Source organism: Gekko japonicus, unplaced genomic scaffold (assembly GCF_001447785.1).
Source record: "Gekko japonicus isolate JY-2015 unplaced genomic scaffold, Gekko_japonicus_V1.1 scaffold377, whole genome shotgun sequence".
In the NCBI taxonomy this organism is placed as follows: Eukaryota; Metazoa; Chordata; class Lepidosauria; order Squamata; family Gekkonidae; genus Gekko; species Gekko japonicus.
The window spans coordinates 1,048,015-1,066,805 of record NW_015166432.1 but is presented as its reverse complement, the minus strand read 5'-3'; the positions used below and the strand labels follow the sequence as shown (position 1 = coordinate 1,066,805).

The window sequence follows — 18,791 nt, the reverse complement described above, 5'->3', positions numbered from 1 at the left end:
TTTATGCAAGTATTTTTCCTCTAGAGAAAAATGCCATTGGTTCCGTGGCATAGTATCTGCTCTGTACGCCGAAGGTTCCAAGTTCAATCCCCAGTATCACCAAGATTGGTGTTTTTTTTTTAAGGAACAGATAGTAGGTGATGTGAAATAGGTCTGTCTTAGGCCATCCAGAGGCACTGCCGGTCAGTGTTCCCCCTAAGCTGTGGAGTCTTTGCGAGCAAAAATTCCACTTTGTGAGCTACTGGCATTAAAGTTGTGAGTAGGTGATTTGGCTACTGCACAAATTAGTTTGCCCTGGAGTCCTCCTTCCTGAGCTAAGACAAAAATGTGTGAGCCGGAGGCTAAAAAACTGTGGGCTAGCTCACACTAACTCAGCTTAGAGGGAATACTGCTGCCGGTCAAAGTAGACAACACTGACCCTGATCGACCAATGCTCTGACTCGGGGTAAGGAAGCTGTGTTCATGTGTTCCAGTAAATTTAAGACGACAACATATCAGACATTTAATATAGCAAATGATCTTTTTCAGAAAGGAAAACAACAGGGAATAGAAGAAAATAATACATAAAGTAAAGAACAAAGGGTTAGCGTTAGCGATAAGTACAGGTGAGATTCTAGGTCTAGGTCTAGGTCTTGAGATTCTAGGTCTAACTGAAACTGAGGTTGTGGTCACACGTGCGAGATAAACCGGGGGGGAAGCGAGGCTATTTCCTCCGGAGGAATTTGACCCGCAGTTGCGCGAACCCACAGTCCGTGGAAGCTGCGGGCTCAGCCCGCCATTGCAGTCAGGGTTTTTCTTTTGCTGTTTGTTTCCAATGTGCTTAAACAAGGAATCGATGAACTGCACCTCTGCACTGAGGGCTCCCTATGAAGCTTGCGATGATGTGCATACTGAGAAGGGGCGGGGGGAACAACGGCACAGAGTCGGGATGGCCTGATCAGACCATCCCGATGCCATGAGAGCACGCTGGAGCGATCAGACAGGGGAAACTCCGTTCATGGCCCGTTGCAACCCGTTTACTACTGGATTTTCCCCAGTGTCTTTTAACTCTGCTTCTGTGGCGGAGCAGAAAGGGTTGCCAGCAGCTGCGGGGTGCTTCCCAGATGATGTTGTCTGATTGCGCCCTTTAAATCCACCCAGCATTCACGCCTATGGTGGGTCTAATTATGCGTAGGATCGCAGCCTGACTGAAGCTTCCTACTGGCAGTGAGTTTAAGACAAGGATTTCCAACCTTTTCCAGCCTGCAGGCATCTTTAGAATGCTGAAACAGGATGGTGGGCCCATCTACACAATGCTTGCCACAAAACATCAGGGAGTGCGGTGATACATAACTCTAATAAGAGCTCTTCAACATTACAGGCAGAAACTCTGCTTAATAGCATGCATTTTAAAGAAGAAGAGGAAGAGATTGGATTTATACCCCGCCCTTCACTACCCAAAGGTGTCTCAGAGCGGCTTACAAACTCCTTCCCCCCCCCACAACAGGCACCCTGTGAGGTAGGCAGGGCTGAGAGAGCTCTTGACAGAAACTGCTCTTTTTTAAAGAACAGCTCTTATCAGAACTACGGCTTGCCCAAGGTCATCCAGCCAGATACAAGTGGAGGCGTGGGGAATCAAACCCAGTTAAAAATTAACACATTGTTTAAAATATTTTCTTGCATACATACAAGTAGCCATGCAGTGAAGATCTTTGTGCTGTGGAGGCAGCAGCTGCTGAAGCAGCTTCTGAAAAATCTGCCGAGTCAGGCAGATCTCCAATGGCCAATCAGAAGCCCAGCTGGGCAAAAGTTCCATCCGGCCCTGCCCCATTTCCTAAGACCTCTTGGTGGGTGCCAGGAAAGATGATGGTGGGTGCTGTGGCACCCCTGGGGGCCACGCTGGGTACTCCTGGTTTAACCAGTCACTCTGTTTGGCTTGCATGTTTCTGAACAGATACGGTTTTCTTTTGGAACATCTACCGAAGCCCGCTTTTCCCCACTTTTAGAAAAGATAAAAGTGTGGAATCATAGGGATGGGCAAGCAGTGGTAGTAAGTTTGTTGCCAAAATCCCCCAACTCACCCATTTTTTAAAGGTTTTTTAAAATCAAAATTTTAGTATAATATAATACTATAATATTATTGCACATATAAATGGCGTAACTAAATGAAAACATAAAGGCATTAGGTTACAATATAATGCCTACTACAGCAAGTTAACTATCAACAGATAAACATAAGGGACACGGAGCTACAACATCTGTAAGAGAAGAATCATACCCTGCATTGTAGTATCTAAAAGGTAAATCAAAATGATCACTGCCCTCAGAAGAATGCATGTACAATGAAAACAAAAAGTAAATACTGAAATTAGAGGTAGGAAGGGAATACCGTCAACTTATAGAGGTCTCAACAGCCGGCAATTTCAGAGGGTGCTTTAAAAGTGAAGCCATGCACAGCAAGTAGTATTAGATGGTTGAAGATCCTGATCTGTCATATACTGTAACACAGGAGCCCGGTGAGGACAAAATTCGAGTAAACTTTTTGGCAGCCAGTATGGGCTGGAGGTAAATGGTCAGTGAGTTTGGATATGATAACCCGATCCCATATTTTGTCATGCCATATCTTCAGTTCAACTTACCCATAATGCTATCTGTTCCGTTTGCAGGTGGTGTACAGGAAGAAGTGTTGTAATGGGTCGTGCCACTACGATGGAAAGTGGACATTGGAGGAAGACTGGAATTGATGTCTGAGGAGGAGTGTGATGGGTAGCTCTGCAAGAGAAAACCAAGGCAAGAGACTGTTTCAGATGATAAAGAATGCATTACGGTGGGGTCCATGTGGTTTTGCGACGATCATCATATTCCATTGTCTTTCCACGCATAGGACATTTACTGGGCAGATCTTCCAGCTTCAAAAACAGTTGCGACATACTAATCAACATATATCTTGTGGTTGAAACAAGGTGAGAGGCGCTCCTCCCCCCCTTGCAACTCTAGTAGGATGTCCCTCGGTCATTGTTCCGTCCTTCCCTCCAGCTTCCAAGGCCCCAGAATGGGTCACGGAGGAGGTTAAGTCACCTGCACCCTCCTGGCTTGTTCTCTAGAATAGAACACGCCTTTCTGTTTCCTCTCTGACCTTTGGGAATACCCTCCCTTTACCGTGTAGTGCTCCGTCCCCATCTCTGACCGCACCCCTCCCTTCCAGACTCTTACAGGGATGGGTAGGACCGTGTCGCCCAGCCCCGCTTTCCTAAGACTCCTGCCGTTCGCTGGGAAGGTGTGAATGCCAGCAGAGCATCTTCTTGCTGTGCCCGCCCTGAAGGGTGTGGGGGCGGTTTCTGCAAGGGCTCCTCACTCTCTTCCCCCGGAGGGAGGGTCAGTTGCAACCTCGGGACTGCATATTATTTATTTATTTATTATTTATTAATCAAATTTATATCCTGCCCTCCCCAAACGGGCTCAGGGCGGCTAACAGAAGGGGCATATGCCATAATTCCACAACTAAAAACAGAATAAAACAATTGATCACAAACAAAGTGCCGGTGCTCTAGAGAATAAGCTCTTATCAATCCAAGATGGGATTCCATTAACCATCATAACCCATCAGCATAAGTTCCGGATAGTACTGTCGTCCTTTCATAGCCAGTTCTTCAGGTCGTCTGGTTGTCTGCATGTGTCACCACCCACCCTTTCCTGCTGCGGGGTTTACCCCCTGGCCCTTGACCAGGAGCAGACCAGCTGATGGACGAGGGATTCCAGCTTCCATCAGGAAGGTAAGGTGTTCCCTTGCTCTCCCGACCTGCCTACTGCCCTGATGCTGTCTGGTCTGCGGCGGGGAGGGACTGTCCTAGTCCGGGATCACTGCTGGTCCCGGACACAAAACAACAGCATCAGTCTTAAGAGTTTATAGGGGTTTGGGTTTGTATTTTTCATATGCGCATGTGTATGTGTGTGTGTGTGCACACCTGGAAGTCATGGCAACCTCTGGTGACTGACCCCTACCGGGCTCCTGGAGGATATTCAGAGAGGTGGCTGAATAAAGCCTGCCCCCGCCTCCCGACTGCTGGTATTCCAAGGAGGTCTCCCATCCAAGTGCTTGCCAGAGTTGACCCTGCTTAGCTTCCGAGATCGGGCTTGCCTGGGCTGTCCAGGTCAGGGCCAGTAATGACGGGTTTTGAACATCAGCCTTCAAGAGCAAGGACTAGTTCTGTGCTATCTGCACAAAGAGATGTGAAAATGTGTGTGTGTGGGGGGGGGGGGAATGCCCCCTTTTGAGACTTCCCTCTCCTAGTTTTTTTCAATATGAAAAAAGGGAAGTTTGGGGGAGAACGCAAAATGTAGACGACTATAATCTCTCTGTATGCTGCAGACACACACAATGTATTTTCAGTGATATTTTATTGTTTAAAAGTGGCTAATTTATCCCATAATGATTGTTAGGATGCATAAGATGACAATACACTACCAAAGAGTTTGACGTTTCCAGCGCTGTAAATTCAATATCTGAATATGCTGCTGTTGTGACTGTATGGATCTGTTTCTGTCTAAATAATGCACTTTCTTCTTATTACTAAAACAATTGTTTTCTATTCTCAACCCCCTTCTCCCTTCCAGATGGTTAAAACTGAGACACATGAGCTCATGTTGCATTGGGTACAGCAGTGTACAGCCCCCCCCCTCTAATACAGGGTATATTTACAATTCTGCTTGCAGAAAACGAAAGCATCTGTCCTGGTAGATTTTAGCAAAGATGCCAAACAGTACAACTACAGTACAACTTCGGTTCAGTTCAAAGTTTATTTCGATACAAGATCAGTAATAATAAGGAAAAAGATAAGGAATCATTAATAGTAAGATTTAAAAAAAAAACAAAGAATAAAGCTTCCTTTATCCCTGCAGCAATCAAGGTCTACCACGGAAAGATCGTCTCCCAGCCCTTATATGGTTCCCATCTCTGTATTTATAAAGAGAGGTGCTTAACGGAATCAAAGCTCCTACGATCAATCACTGGAGTTCCGCGATGTATCCCAAATGCCCTTCTTAGATTAGAGACTGGACTGATCCGCTTGAAGACTCATATGGGACTACTTGTATCTAACTATTGGCTAAAACTCATCTTCAATCCCGTGGGCCCAGCACCCTTGATCTTTACCAATAGCCACCGTTCAACCTGGCAAAGAGCAATTGGGGGGATCTCTAGGAGCATGGCCTCACCCCCCCCAAGTCCAGCTGCATCTTGGCTACCAAAAAGCTAAAGAAACAATTAAACGGCAGCTCCGGGATCATGTTCCCTACAATCAGATAGGGCAGACAGAGAAATATCCAATTATCCTGCAACAGACCAAATGCTTCCAACCAGCGGATTATCTTAGATCCCTTGGGATCTCCAAATATCGGAGAATCTTTACCCTTGCATGCTTTAACATTCTGCCGTCAGCCCTCTTGGAAGGTAGGTATCATCGCGTCCCACTCCCTCAATGGCTCTGCCCAGGCCATGCAGGGAAAGCAGAGTCTATCCGCCATGTTCTGCTGCACTGCCCATTCTACAAATGACATTCGCTCTCAGTACACAGCCCCAAACCTATCAACTCTACCAGGAAGATCTGAACAACTTTACATCTCTCTCCTTATCGCAGATGCCTCCCAGGAGACCACAAATAAAGTAGCAAAATTTTTGCCTTCGGGCGTGTGGGATACGCAAGCTGCTGACTGGGTCTTAATGATGGCCTGTCGGAGGAAGGCACCACCTCCCCGTCCCCTCACAATCAGCGCTCATTGTCGCACTGTCCCTTACTTCATATTTTACTCTTTATTTTTTGAATCTACAGTACAACTACATACACTAAAGTCACAAATGATAAGATTTTGTTTTGTTTCGTGCAGTAAAATAAGTTCAGCTTTGATACGAACGTGAGCATGTGTTTTCATTGTTCACAAAACATCCAAGCTTTTATTTTAAAAAGCCCGGGAGGGGGGAAACAAATCTTTGCCCTGCTTTGCCAGAGAGTACAAAATAACTCTCAACAATATATACAATAACCGTGAACATTATTTCAACCAAAAACAGCTGAACAGAACAGGAGCCACAACAATATCTATAATATACCTATAGATTAGGGTAGCCAGGTCCCTCCTGGCAAGGGGTGGGGGATGGGGGGGAATTACCAGGAGAAAAAGAAAGACCCAGGCCTCATTGTTGGTGTCCCACAGGAAGTGACATCACCACCCTGCGACACGCTGGTATTTGGGCAAAAACTCTATGGTGAAACCGGCTCGTATGATGACGTCACTTCCTGTGTGACCCGGGCAATGAGCCTGGGCCTTTCTCTTTCTCTTGGTAAGCCCCTGCTGGTCAGTTGATTGGTGGCTGGGGGGTCAGGGCCTGACTGCAGGGGACCTCCGCCTCCACCGGGGTGGGTGAGTCTGGCAACCGTAATATCGATGGAGCCAATGAAAATAATTTAAATCAAAAATATATCAGTGATGTGAAAAGCGCCAGACGAAATACTGAGCGACTAGCGCATAAGTGGTCAGAGTATTGGACAGAGACCTGGATTCAGCTGCTTACTTCCTGATGAAAGTTCACTGCATCGACGTGGGGCAGTTAACCCTTTCAGCCTCACCAATCTCACAAGATTGCCGTGTGGCAAAAATGGAAGCAGGGAGATCTAGATATGCTGCTTTAAGCCCCTTGCGGGGAGGCAGGGAGGCGAGGTATAGGGCAGTCTCATCAGGTCTCAGGAGCTAAGCAGCTCAGTACTTGGAACAAAGACAGCCAAGGAAGATTCTGCAGAGGAAGGCAACGGCAAACCACCAGCTGCTTGCTAGTGTGGCCATAAGTCGGCTGTGACTCGACAGCACTTCACACGTACAAGCCCCACGGAGGAAGGCGGTGATAAAAACCCAGAGGGTGGGAAGGTTCATGCAGGGTATCCTCACGGAGAGGATACAATCCCATTCAGGTTCCCGGGACCCCGACCATAGAAGGCCATAAAAATCAATGCCGGCACTTTGAATTGCACCTGGAAATAAACTGGAGGCCCCTGTAAATCTTTCAGTAGTAGAATCACCACAAGATGTTTCCATCAACACATTTCACTGCCGCGCATCAGGCCAGCTTAAGTTTCTAAGAGGTATTCAAGGCCGCCCCCACATACAGCTCATTACAGTAATCAAGACTTGATAGGATGAGGGCATGATGGGCCACCATAGCTGGGTCATTTCTTTCCAACAGAGATCTCAGAAGACGACAGCTGCCCAAAAAGTGCTTTGGGCCACAGATGCTCTCTGGGATTCCAAAGATGGGGTCAAACCTAAAAGCTTCCCCCCAGGCTGTGACTAGGATCTATTGGGGGACGGCTACACCAACCAGAACGGACGATATCCCACCACATTCTGAAATGAAGAAGACCACACTGATATCACCTCTGTTTGGTCTGGATGGAGTTTGTTAATTTCTTTATAGCCCGTTACCAACAAAAAGGCATGGATTTTGGAGGGTTGGTTTAACAGTCTCCCGTAAGGCTTCCATTCCCACTTTCACCACTCACACTACAAACAGATCTCTCTCTGCTTTTTTCATTCTTCAACTCCATGTCCTTTGGCTGTGGCTGTTCTATGCTGCACGCAGAGGTCATTTCGGGGGGGGGACGCGGGGGAACGCAGTTCCCCCGGGTGACGTGCGGGGGGCGGGGCACATGACGAAGCCCCGCCCCCTGCTTCCGGCCGCCCCGCTTCCAGCCCTCATTCAGCCAGGAGGAGGCAGGAGAAGAGGGAGGGTAAGTTGCTTCCTCCCCGCCTCTCCCCACCCCTGCCTGCCTGGGGCCAGGGAGGGCCTTGGTGGGGCTTCCTCGCACTCCCGCTGGCCTTGCAGGTCCACCGCCGGGCCCCTGATGTCAGGGGGTGTGGCATATGCTAATGAGTTATGCTAATGAGTTCCCCTAGCTCTTTTTCTACGAAATGACCCCTGGCTGCACGGTTTCTTTTGATTCCATCACTATTTATTTATATCCCACCTCTCTCCCCAATGGAGACCCAAAGTGGCTTACATCGTTCTACTCTCTTCCGTTTTTATCCTCACAACCACCCTGTGAGGTAGGCTAGGCTGAGAGAGTGTGACTGGCCCAAGGTTATAACACAGCAAGTTTCTATAGCAGAGTGGGGATTCGAACCTGGGCTTCCCAGAGCATAGTCCAACCAACTATATCACGCAGGGTCTCTGACTAGAACACTAGAAACCACTAGAAAACTTAAGGATGACTGGCTGATATAGATGCAACCTTCACGCAGCACTTCTCAAAAAAACATTTCTTTGGATGCGGAAATGTGGTCTTACCAAGCGGTCGTGAGGATGAAGACTGCAATAGCTACTGGATTGTGGAATATGAGAAGAATTGCCCAACATCCCGCCATAACCAGGCTGATTCATTCCGCTGGAGGAGCTCCACGGATCACTGCTATGATGACCGTCTGTAAACAGAAAGAAACACAAAGCTTCTCTGAAGGCCTGCTGGTTTTCTAACATTTTGATGTTGTGTTTCCCAGCAAATGTTAAAATTAGCATTCTAATATGGGTTTGATGCGCACCTAATGTGTCACTGAGTCGCATAACGGGTTTACGTTAAAAGACAGTAATCTCGAACTGGAGGCTCTAAATCACCCTCCTGCTTCCTAAGGGCTACACTGATTTTGTATAAGTACATGTGCAGGGTAAAAAAAAGTTTACTAAACTGAACAGCAAATGACATTTCTCAAAGCACTGCAAAATGAGTCACAGCTCTTTATGTGCAAAGTCTTTCCCCCCCTTGAAAGTTTGTACTATTTTTATTCAGAACCTGAAAACCTTTACCATGTGTTGTTATAAACCTCTGCTGTAGCAAAAAAGAAAAGAAAAGATGACTAAGCATAGCACCAATTAATGTGATGTACGGAAAAGGATTTGGTTTTCCTGCTTACTGGAAATGGATTGCAGGGCTTGGGGGGGAGGGTTGATAACCTTAAGTAAAGACAAAGTAAAGGCATTACCAACCACAGGACTTTCACCTTCTCAGTAGGCATCCTGCTATAAATCCATGCATCATTACACCAAATACTTATGGGACTTGGTCATGGATGGGAATATATATAAAGTATACATAAAATCCCCCATTTCTTCTAAAAAGCTTGTGTGTGTGTCCACACCTGGAAGTCATGGCGACCTATGGCGACTGACCCCTACTGGGGGCCTGAAGGATATTCAGAGAGGTGGCTGAGTAAAGTCTGACTCTATCCTCCTTACTTGGTATTCCAAGCAAATCTCCCATCCAACTACTAACCACAGTCAACCCTGCTTAGCTTCCAAGATCTGACAAGATCAGGCTTGCCTGGGCTATCCAGGTCAGGGCTTCTAAGACGTTAGTTGAGCCACATGTGTGCATTATCTCACTTTTTTGATATGAAAAATCTACAAATCCTTTTGTCTGGTTGTCATGTTAATTGGTTCATAATGGTTTCAAGTGTGATTTTCAAAACCCCTTTCAGACAGACAGACAGACAGACCGAACATGGGAAATAGACAAGAACTTGTGACCCCTTCAGAACATGCTGCCGGAGCTCATCTTATAAAGCTGTTTCCATTGTTTGCTTCAAGCCTATGGGCTGTTTTGTGGATATCACGTTCATGCTTCTTAGAGTTGTTTTTATGCTGTCCTTACATTCCTACAGAGTTCCTGGCTTGTTTTTAGATTGATGATTTTATGGGCATTTTTTTAAAAAATGAATTCTCTTTTCATTCTGCGGTCCATCTAGAGGAGAACTTTGGAGGGGCAGGATATAAACTCACAGAATAATGAAATGAAAACCACTGAAACCCTAAAACCCTGATTTCAAAACATGAAGCGCTGGATCTTCTTGAGATTTATTGGCCCATCTCCCATTTGCATTGACACTCCAAATGTATGGTGATAACATACTCCAAGCAAACGTTAATGCCCTTCAGGAGATTTCCAGGTTTTTTAGAAAAGGTATGGCTGGGTGCTTACTGCAGACCTTACCTGCTAAAATAATTGTCAAATAAATTTAGAAAGCATATAGGGTTATAGCTTAGAACCTGCTGGTTCTCAAGCAGGACAAATGTGAATTATCTGTGTGTCCCCCACCCCACACACCCTTTCTTTTTTGTGGAGAGAATAGGAAGGGTTCCTGTTCCTGAGCTCTGTGACAGCTGATTAGTTGTGACCAGTGTTCCCTCTAAGCTGAGTTCGTGTGAGCTAGCTCACAGTTTTGTAGCCTCCGGCTCCCAGATTTTTGTCTTAGCTCAGGAAGGATGGCTCCAGGGCAAACTAATTTATGCAGTAGCCAAATTGCTCGCTCACAACTTTAATGCCAGTAGCTCACAAAGTGGAATTTTTGCTCACAAGACTCCACAGCTTAGGGGGAACATTGGTTGTGACAGCCGAGTGTGGCTGAAATGAATCTAGGTGCCCCCCTTGCCATGCAACAGACGAAGAAGTTATTTGCCAGGCAGGAAAGGGGCACCAGGAGACCGTTTTCTCCTGTACGCCTTGATTAACGGCACTGACAGGAGACCAAACAGGACATTTCAGAGCTCTGATGTCACTGCCAGATGCAGCTACGAGGATTTCCACCTCCTCTCCTTTGGCCACACTGCAGGTTCTCATGAATTTCTGCACTCATTACGATCCCATAATTTTAATTTTCGGGAGGGAGGATAACTTTATGCTCACAGAGAACTCCGGAGATGTCATGGGTAGTGCTGGACTTCAACGAGGAAGACTAGGGTTTGGATCCCCTCTCGGCCACGATGCTCCCTGTGTAGCCTGAGGTGAGCATAACCTTTCAGCCTCAATGACCTCACAGTGTTGCTGGGAGGTCGACGTTGTGGAAGAAACCATGCACACCACCCCCCTAAGCAATTTGGAGGAGGGCTAGGCTAATGTGATAGACGTGCATGTAAAGGTTTCTCTTGCTCGAAAGCCAGTCGAATCCGACTCTACGGATGCGGTGCCCATCTCCGTTTCCAAGCCGAAGAGCCAGCACTGTCCAAAGACGTTTCTGTGGTCATGTGGCCGGCATGACTAGACGCCGAGGCGCACGGAACGCTGTTACCTTCCCACCGAAGCGGTACCTATTTATCTACTTGCAATTTCTTGCTTTCGAACTGCTAGCTTGGCAGGAGCTGGGGCCAGAGACAGGGGCTCACTCTGTCATGCTGCACTCGGGTCTCGAACTGCTGAACTACCGAACTTCTGGTCTGCAGCTCAGCGTCTTAACCACCTAAGCCACCGCAGCCCTGATAGATGTGCATAACGCACACCAAACAACCTTCCAAATGGAAGGAACCGAGGCAGCCACTGTGGTATGGCAGAACTCCATGCATGCAGAAGAGCTTATTTTCTGAACTGGAGCCTATGTTTGTGTAGTGAATGGGGAGAGGGAGGGAGAGAGAGGGAGAAGAGGAGGAGACTGGATTTATATCCCACCCTTCACTAACCGAAGGAGTCTCAGAGCGGCTTACAATCCCTTTCCCTCCCCACAACAGACACCCTGTGAGGTAGGTGGGACTGAGAGAGCTCTGAGAGAACTGCCCTTGAGAGAACAGCTCTGAAAGAACTTTTGACTGACCCAAGGTCACACCAGCAGCTGCATGTGGAGGAGTGGGGGAATCAAACTCGGTTCTCCCAGATTAGAATCTGCGCTCTTAACCACTACACTATTAAAGAAATTTAAAATGATATAACACTCTTACTTCGATACCAAAAAAAATTGCTCCTATACTTGAAGCATTGGAAATATCTAGGTTAGCACCTTACTGCGACTTTGAATATGGGTTACACTTTTGAATGTATGGAGTATTGTTTGTCCCGACAACAAGCCTGTGAAACATACTATACTACTATGCCCATTTTCCAAATGAAGAACCAAGACCAGCGAATATCATCCTCTCATCAGAGCAAATGAATTATCATGCGGAGGTCTTCTGGATCCAGCACACTGCCCATCGGCTCCCCAAATCTGTGCACACAGAATCCCCATCGAAAGCATCCCCTGTACCTTGCATGAAGAAAGAACTAGGAAAAGTGCTGGCTGCTGGTTTTGAGGATGGGTAGCCTGGTGAATCCCGATTGTAGTCGGCGGTGCTCGCAGAAGGGGCATAAACCTACGGAGGGAGGGAGGGAGGGAGAGAGAGAAAGACATTTTAAGAACATAGCAAGAGCCCTGCTAGATCAGACTAATAGTCCATTTGGTCCAGCATCCTGTCTCACACAGTGGCCAACCAGTTCCTCTGGATGGCCAACAACAGGACATAGAGGTCGAGGTCTTCCCCTGATGTTGCCTCCTGGCTCTGGGATTAAGAGGATGGCTCTGAACATGAAGGTTCCCCTCAGCCACCATGGCTAGTAGCTGTGGATAGACTTATCCTCAGTGCTTTTTTTGTAGAAAAAGCACAGCAGGAACTCATTGGCATAATAGGCCACACCCAACAACAGTAACTCATTAGCATATCCAGCCACACCCTGACAGCATAGCTCATTAGCATATTAGGCCACACCCCCGTGTTACCAGAAGTGTGGTCATCCAGCCACACCCACCTTTTGCTTCTTATTCTGTTTACCTTGTTTGTTGTCAAAACCCAGGGCCTTTTTTTGGAGCAGGAACTCCTTTGCATGTTAGGCCACACACCCCTAATGTAGCCAATCCTAATGAGTTTCTGCTGTTGGGTGTGGCCTGTTATGCTAATGAGTTCCTGCTGGGCGTGGCCAACTTGGGAGCCAGCCGGAACTCCGCTCCTGTGTGTTCCTGCCCAAAAATAGCCCTGCTTATCCTCCACAAATGCATCTAACCCCCTTTTAAAGCTATTCCTGTGGCCATCACTACATCCTCTGGCAGCGAATTCCACATTTAATCACTCTGTGCGTAAAGATTTCCTTTTGTCCATCCTAGATCTACTGCTCATCAGCTTTGTTGGATGCCCTATAGAACTTTGGGAGAGGGAGAAAATGTTCTCTTTGTCAACTCTCTCCACCCCTTGCATAATTTTATACACTGCCTTCATGCCCCCCCAGCTGCTTTGTTGTATGGTTCCAAAAACTGAAATCCATTGAGAAGAACACTCGAGGAGTGCATCCGTGAGAAACACGGAAACATGGCAGCACAGGAACCACCAAGTAGTGGATTAGATCTGCTATATTTAAACACTCCAGACAACCTATGCATGAAAGAAGTGCAACCTTTTTCAACAATTGTGTTCTACTTTGTGGAAATATCTGGATTTCGTACTTTCAAAAGGACAAAACAAATAATAATTAAAGATAAGCAGGAAATCAACACTTCATCCCCACAACTGAAAACTGAAATTTAGAAAGCCGTACTCTCAAGCGTACTAAACATATCCTGGGATACTAAACGGCTATTAATCCTTGCTGAGGAGCTTGAAAGAACCATTACAAATCAGGACCAGCAGAAGACCACCAACAAAGTGTGCCTGCACTTTAGGGGGGAAGCCCTCTTCCTAGTACTTAGCTAAGTAAACTTAGCAAGTATGCCAAAAACTTAATTTACTTAATACTTGTTTACTGATACATCAGAGATTTCTTTTCCTGTTTCTTCACATACGCTAGATCCCTCCCAATTCATTTTAACAGAACAATATTAGTTTAATGCTGAGACCCATACAAAAGTGTAGTTTAACAGAGTTGTTTCATATTTGTGTTTGTTTTTGACTCCTACATGCAGATACCTGCACATTTCTAATATATGTTTCTGTTTTTGCAAAATTCCACACTCCAGATGGTCAAGGAGAGCAAAACATCCCCATCATCTCAGTGAAAATGGATACCTCCCTGCCTCCATTTTGAAACAGGCAGCAAATCACAAAATTGGCAGCGAGCCGACTCCCGCGTTCACAGGTCAAGAGCAAAAGGAAGGAAATTCACTGAACACAACAGTAAGAAGAGAGAAGCTGAAGGGGGGAAAGTCCCTCGCCAATTTTACAATAATTTCGTTCTGAGACGCAAACCACAAGCAAAGAGGGGGATCCTTACAATACTCATAATGACTAATTACCGGTTTTCTGCTGAAACAGAGATATCGAGAAAAGAAAGGCAGCACGCCTCAAAGTGAATGATCGGCAAGGTGGGGGTCCCCCCCCCCCCAATTTCCATGGACAGCAACGCATCACAGGGTACAATCTGCTCCAACGTTCTTGCATGTAAATTGTAATAGTGAAATCAGTTTTATTATTTTTTTAAGGACAAAAAAGTACTTAAAAGAACTCTGCCCAACTGAAAGGATAACCAGAGACAGACTAAAACGAGGGACCCGAGAGAATCTGGTGATGTCATGATTTATCCATTATGTTTTAATTAATTATTTATTAAGCGGTTTTATTATGTACATGAGCCCCGAGGGCCCCGGGCTTGTTTTAGAACTGGAAGTGCTACCATTATAATTACTACCGTGGATGCTACAGTGTATGTCAAAGTGAACTCTCTGAACCTGACTCAAATCCCCCCTGATCCAGTGTAAAAAAACCACACACAATTTTTGTCTTTTAGTTAGGCTTGACTGTTAAGTCCGGTTCTACTTTGTTTAAAAGTATCCTTCAATTAGAACAAAAACCCAAAAGCAATGAAAGAGTATTGCACTCTCTCTAGTCCCAAACTCCATGGATTTTAAAATATGTTTATCAAGAATGATGCCGAACTTGTGTGGAGATGAAGTGTGTTTGTGATGCTGAACTTTAGTGCTTTATCGCATGAGCTCAGGAGTTCTGGGCTGCAGCGGGCTATGCCGATCGGGTGTCCGCACTAAGTTCGGCGTCACTTGGGTAGGCGGGATCAGGGTCAGGTAGAAGCCCATTTGAAAGGAGACGATCCCTTAAAGATTTCAGAAGTTGTCTTTTCACTCAATGCAACTCTAACTATTCTACTGAACGTTATCATACATTTGTGCATAATGAATGCATGTCCAGAGGACAGTAGGATTGTGGCCTATCCATCAATTGGTCCTGAATTCACTGTAACTTCTGAAAGATCTCGCATGCATACAGACTGCACACACATGTACCAACAATCCATCATGCATGCAGAGCATATAAGCACAAGATAAAACATATGGGATTTTATGCACTGTTTTTTTTGTATTGTTATGACCTATGGTCAACACGATAAATTACTACTACTGCTACTACTACTATAAGTACATACACTTTGGATGCATATAGGCAGTTAGGAAAGCTATGCTGCGGCCCTGACCAGGATAGCCCAGGCAAGCCCGATCTTCTCAGATCTCGGAAGCTAAGCAGGGTCGACGCCGGCAAGTACTTGGATGGAAGATGTCTTTGGAATACCAGAGCTGGGAGGCGGGGGCAGGCTTTATTCAGCCACCTCTCTGAATATCCTCCAGTAGGGGTCAGTCGCCAGAGGTCACCACAACTTCCAGGTGTGCATGCACCCCCCCAAATAAATAAATAAATAAGCAAGCAAGCAAACAGCGAGGGCAGAGCCAGAGGCCACGATGGCCCCACATGCATGCTCACGATGATGCACACATGGAACAAGCATCCAGTCTTTGTAAAAACAAAGAAAAGCAATCACAACTACATTAATAGCTTAAGCAATAGCAGTCGCATTTCAAACGGGTAGAGGATTGAACGGTTGAGCCCTTATAAAATATTCCTCACCTGCACACACATATTAGGGAAAAATTGAATCTCTCAAACATTAAGGCTCAGATCCTACCAATAAATTCTGCGTATGCCAGCCTCTGCCACAAAGTGCTACCACTCCTGCTTTGCGCCGAGGCTCACTGCAGAACACTGGTCTTGTGTAAATGGGAGTGCGAATGCGAGAGGAAGTGTGCTCTGCAGCAGAGACTACCTAGGGCACATGGAATTTGTTCACAGGATCCAAGCTAGGGCTGCCAACTTCTGGGTTGGGAATAACCTAGGGATTTTGGGGATTGACCCTGAAGACAGTTGGGTGGGTGGGTGGGAACCTTAGCAAGGCATAATGACATAGATTCCACTCTCCAAAGCAGCCATTTTCTCCAGGGGAAGTGATCTCTGTCATCAGGAGCCCAGTTGTAATTCTAGGAGATCTCCAGGCTCCACCTGTAGGCTGGCAATCCTAATGCAAGCCTATCCTAGTTTTGCATGTAGTCTGATATCCTAGTTTTGCATGTAGAGATAGCATATTTTGTGGGGGGCCCACTGAATACATTGAACTGAGAATGCAATGGTATGCCCCTGTAGCAGACACATCACCGTAGGGTTTGTGTTTGTCTGTTTTGAGTTCTCTTAGTGGAGGGCCATGAGCCCGTCGTGACTGTCTTGGGTGCATATTGTCAAGAGTGCAGATAACCCTGGCGGCCACAGCTTCAACTCAGTACACGTTGACTGAACACTGCAGCTGTTGTGAAAACAGACTTTCATCAATACCAGATTCAATGGATGCAATTTTTTTTTTGCCGTGGTGATTTCTTTTCTTTTGCTGTTCAGTCACAGCTGACTTATGGTGACCCCCAATGGTTTTCAAGGCAAGAGACATCAGAGGCGGTTCGCCATGGCCTGCATTTGTATAGTGACCCTGACTTCATTGGTGGTCTCCCGTCCAAATACTGACCAGGGCTGACTCTGCTTAGCTTACAATATCTGACGAGATCGGGCTTGCCTGGGCCATCGAGGTCAGGGCAGTGTCTACTTACATTGCGGAGAATTACTATTGTGCAGGGCTATTTTTGGGCAGGAACGCACAGGAACGGAGTTCCGGCTGGCTCCTGAGTTGGCCACACCCAGCAGGAACTCATTAGCATAATAGGCCACACCCAACAGCAGAAACTCATTAGGTGTGTGGCCTAACATGCAAAGGAGTCCCTACTACAAAAAAAGGCCCTGGGTTTTGACAACAAACAAGGTAAACAGAATAAGAAGTAAAAGGTGGGTATGGCTGGATGACCACACTTTTGGCAACACGGGGCTGCAACCTAATATGCTAATGAGCTGTGGTGGCAGGGTGTGGCCTAATATGCTAATGAGTTTCAGCTGTTGGGTGTGGCCTGTTATGCTAATGAGTTCCTGCTGGGCTCTTTCTACAAAAAAAGCCCTGCGTATTGTGCATTTAAATTCTGTCAACACATTTTTGGGGGAAATCTGTATCGGAGTATGAAATGTTTTGTCTTGGTTTTCCTTTTAAAAAAAAGCACTTAAAAACAGCATGGCGGTGGTTAGATTTTGTATGAAAACTGTTTACCATGCCTCTTCGTTTTCACGTCTTTTAACTTCTGGCCTTACGTCTTGTGGAGTTCAGTCTTACGCCGGTCTCCTTGAAAGTAAGGTCTACTAAACTCAATGGGGCTTACTCCCAAGTAAGTATGCCCACGAATGCCACCGGAGAGCTCCACCAGAGAAATGCTGCTGCACTGCCTGTCCTTGTCGTTTCTGCCTCATAATGGCTAAATTGACACGAGCTACCCCCTGCTCCACTCCAGTAGAACGCAGGCAATTGTCGAGGATGGAACGATACAGAACACACAAGAAACGTGTACAAAAATTAGTTCTTCCATACTTCCAGTTCATGGGGTTATTTTTCCCCGTGGCATAGACAGGAGGCGTGTCATGGGTCCTGGCTCAGCCAAAGCTGACTATTCCTCAGACGAAGAAGAGGCACGCAGAAACCCAGCCTCCGCCGGAGTCAGCCCCGGAGAGGAACCTTTGCCAGCACCTGACGAAGGAGAGGCCCCAGCATCTGAGGTGCAGCAAGGCCAAAAGCCTGAGGAACAGCCTGGCCCAGCACCCCCAGTTGGAGACACCTCAAGGCCAGAGTCTCCACCCAGCTTGCCTGAATGTCCCAGACGCAGGGCACGGCAGCGTCTGGAGGTGCGGGAGAGACGGAGGAGTGCCAGACTTCAGCTGTTGCAAAGACAACGTGAGGGGGCGTGAGTGTTTGCAGGTCGCCTCCCAGGGAAGGGAGGATCGGAGTAGAAGCAACCACGCTCACCTGCCTCAGTGCGGATGCGACTGTGCAATCTTAAGAACATAAGAGATGCCAATGTTGGATCAGGCCAAAGGCCCATCCAAGTCCAACACCCTGTATCACACAGTGGCCAGAAATACCAGGTGCCATCAGGAGGTCCACCAGTGGGGCCAGGACATTAGAAGCCCTCCCACTGTTGACCCCCCCCAAGCACCAAGATGACAGAGCATCACTTGCCCCAGAGTCCCTATCTATACCTTGTGGCTAATAGCCACTGATAGACCTCTGCTCCATATGCTTATCTAATTCCCTTTTGAATCTTGGACCTTGCCCCGGCTGCCAGCCTTCGCTCTTTGCCCCTGAGGACTCTGACTGATTTCCCGGCATTCTGACCCTTGGCATTGTTTCTCGGCTTGCTTTTGGGCTGTGCATCTACTTTCAGTGAAGTATATCCGTGGTGAACGGCCAGAACCAGCACAAAGAGCGGGTCGATAACCTGAAAAACCCTACACCAAACTCTACCCACAAGCATCAAGTAAATGCTCAAGTACTTGAGCAGGTTGATTTTTGGACTACGCATTCTCCTTGAATCAATTCTCAACCACACTCAGGCCCATAGCCATGGAGGGCATTTGGGGGCAATGCCCTCCACAGATAAGTGCCGCCCCACGGACAAGAAAAATTCAAAGATATATATAATATTTTTAAAACGTAAGATGTGTGTGGGGTTTCCAAAATGACCCCGGGAACAGTCAGGGAAGCTGCAGTCTTGGTTTCTTTTTTCCCCGGACCGAAAAATAAATAGGTTTTTAAAAATGCAAATAAAATAAAATTGCAAAA

The 18,791-nt window shown here is 46.7% G+C and overlaps 1 protein-coding gene across 9 annotated transcripts in view; it reads right to left on the bottom strand.

Annotated features, from left to right (window-relative positions):
• Positions 1-18,791, bottom strand: part of TCF4 (transcription factor 4) — a 480,671-nt gene that overhangs the window by 65,210 nt on the left and 396,670 nt on the right. For all 9 annotated transcript variants that reach the window (XM_015411865.1, XM_015411869.1, XM_015411868.1 and 6 more), the window contains 3 exons: positions 12,031-12,136; positions 8,315-8,448; positions 2,619-2,751 (listed from right to left, as the gene is read on the bottom strand). In XM_015411865.1, the coding sequence (XP_015267351.1) occupies positions 2,619-2,751; positions 8,315-8,448; positions 12,031-12,136 (373 nt within the window). The remainder of the gene's footprint in view (positions 1-2,618; positions 2,752-8,314; positions 8,449-12,030; positions 12,137-18,791) is intronic.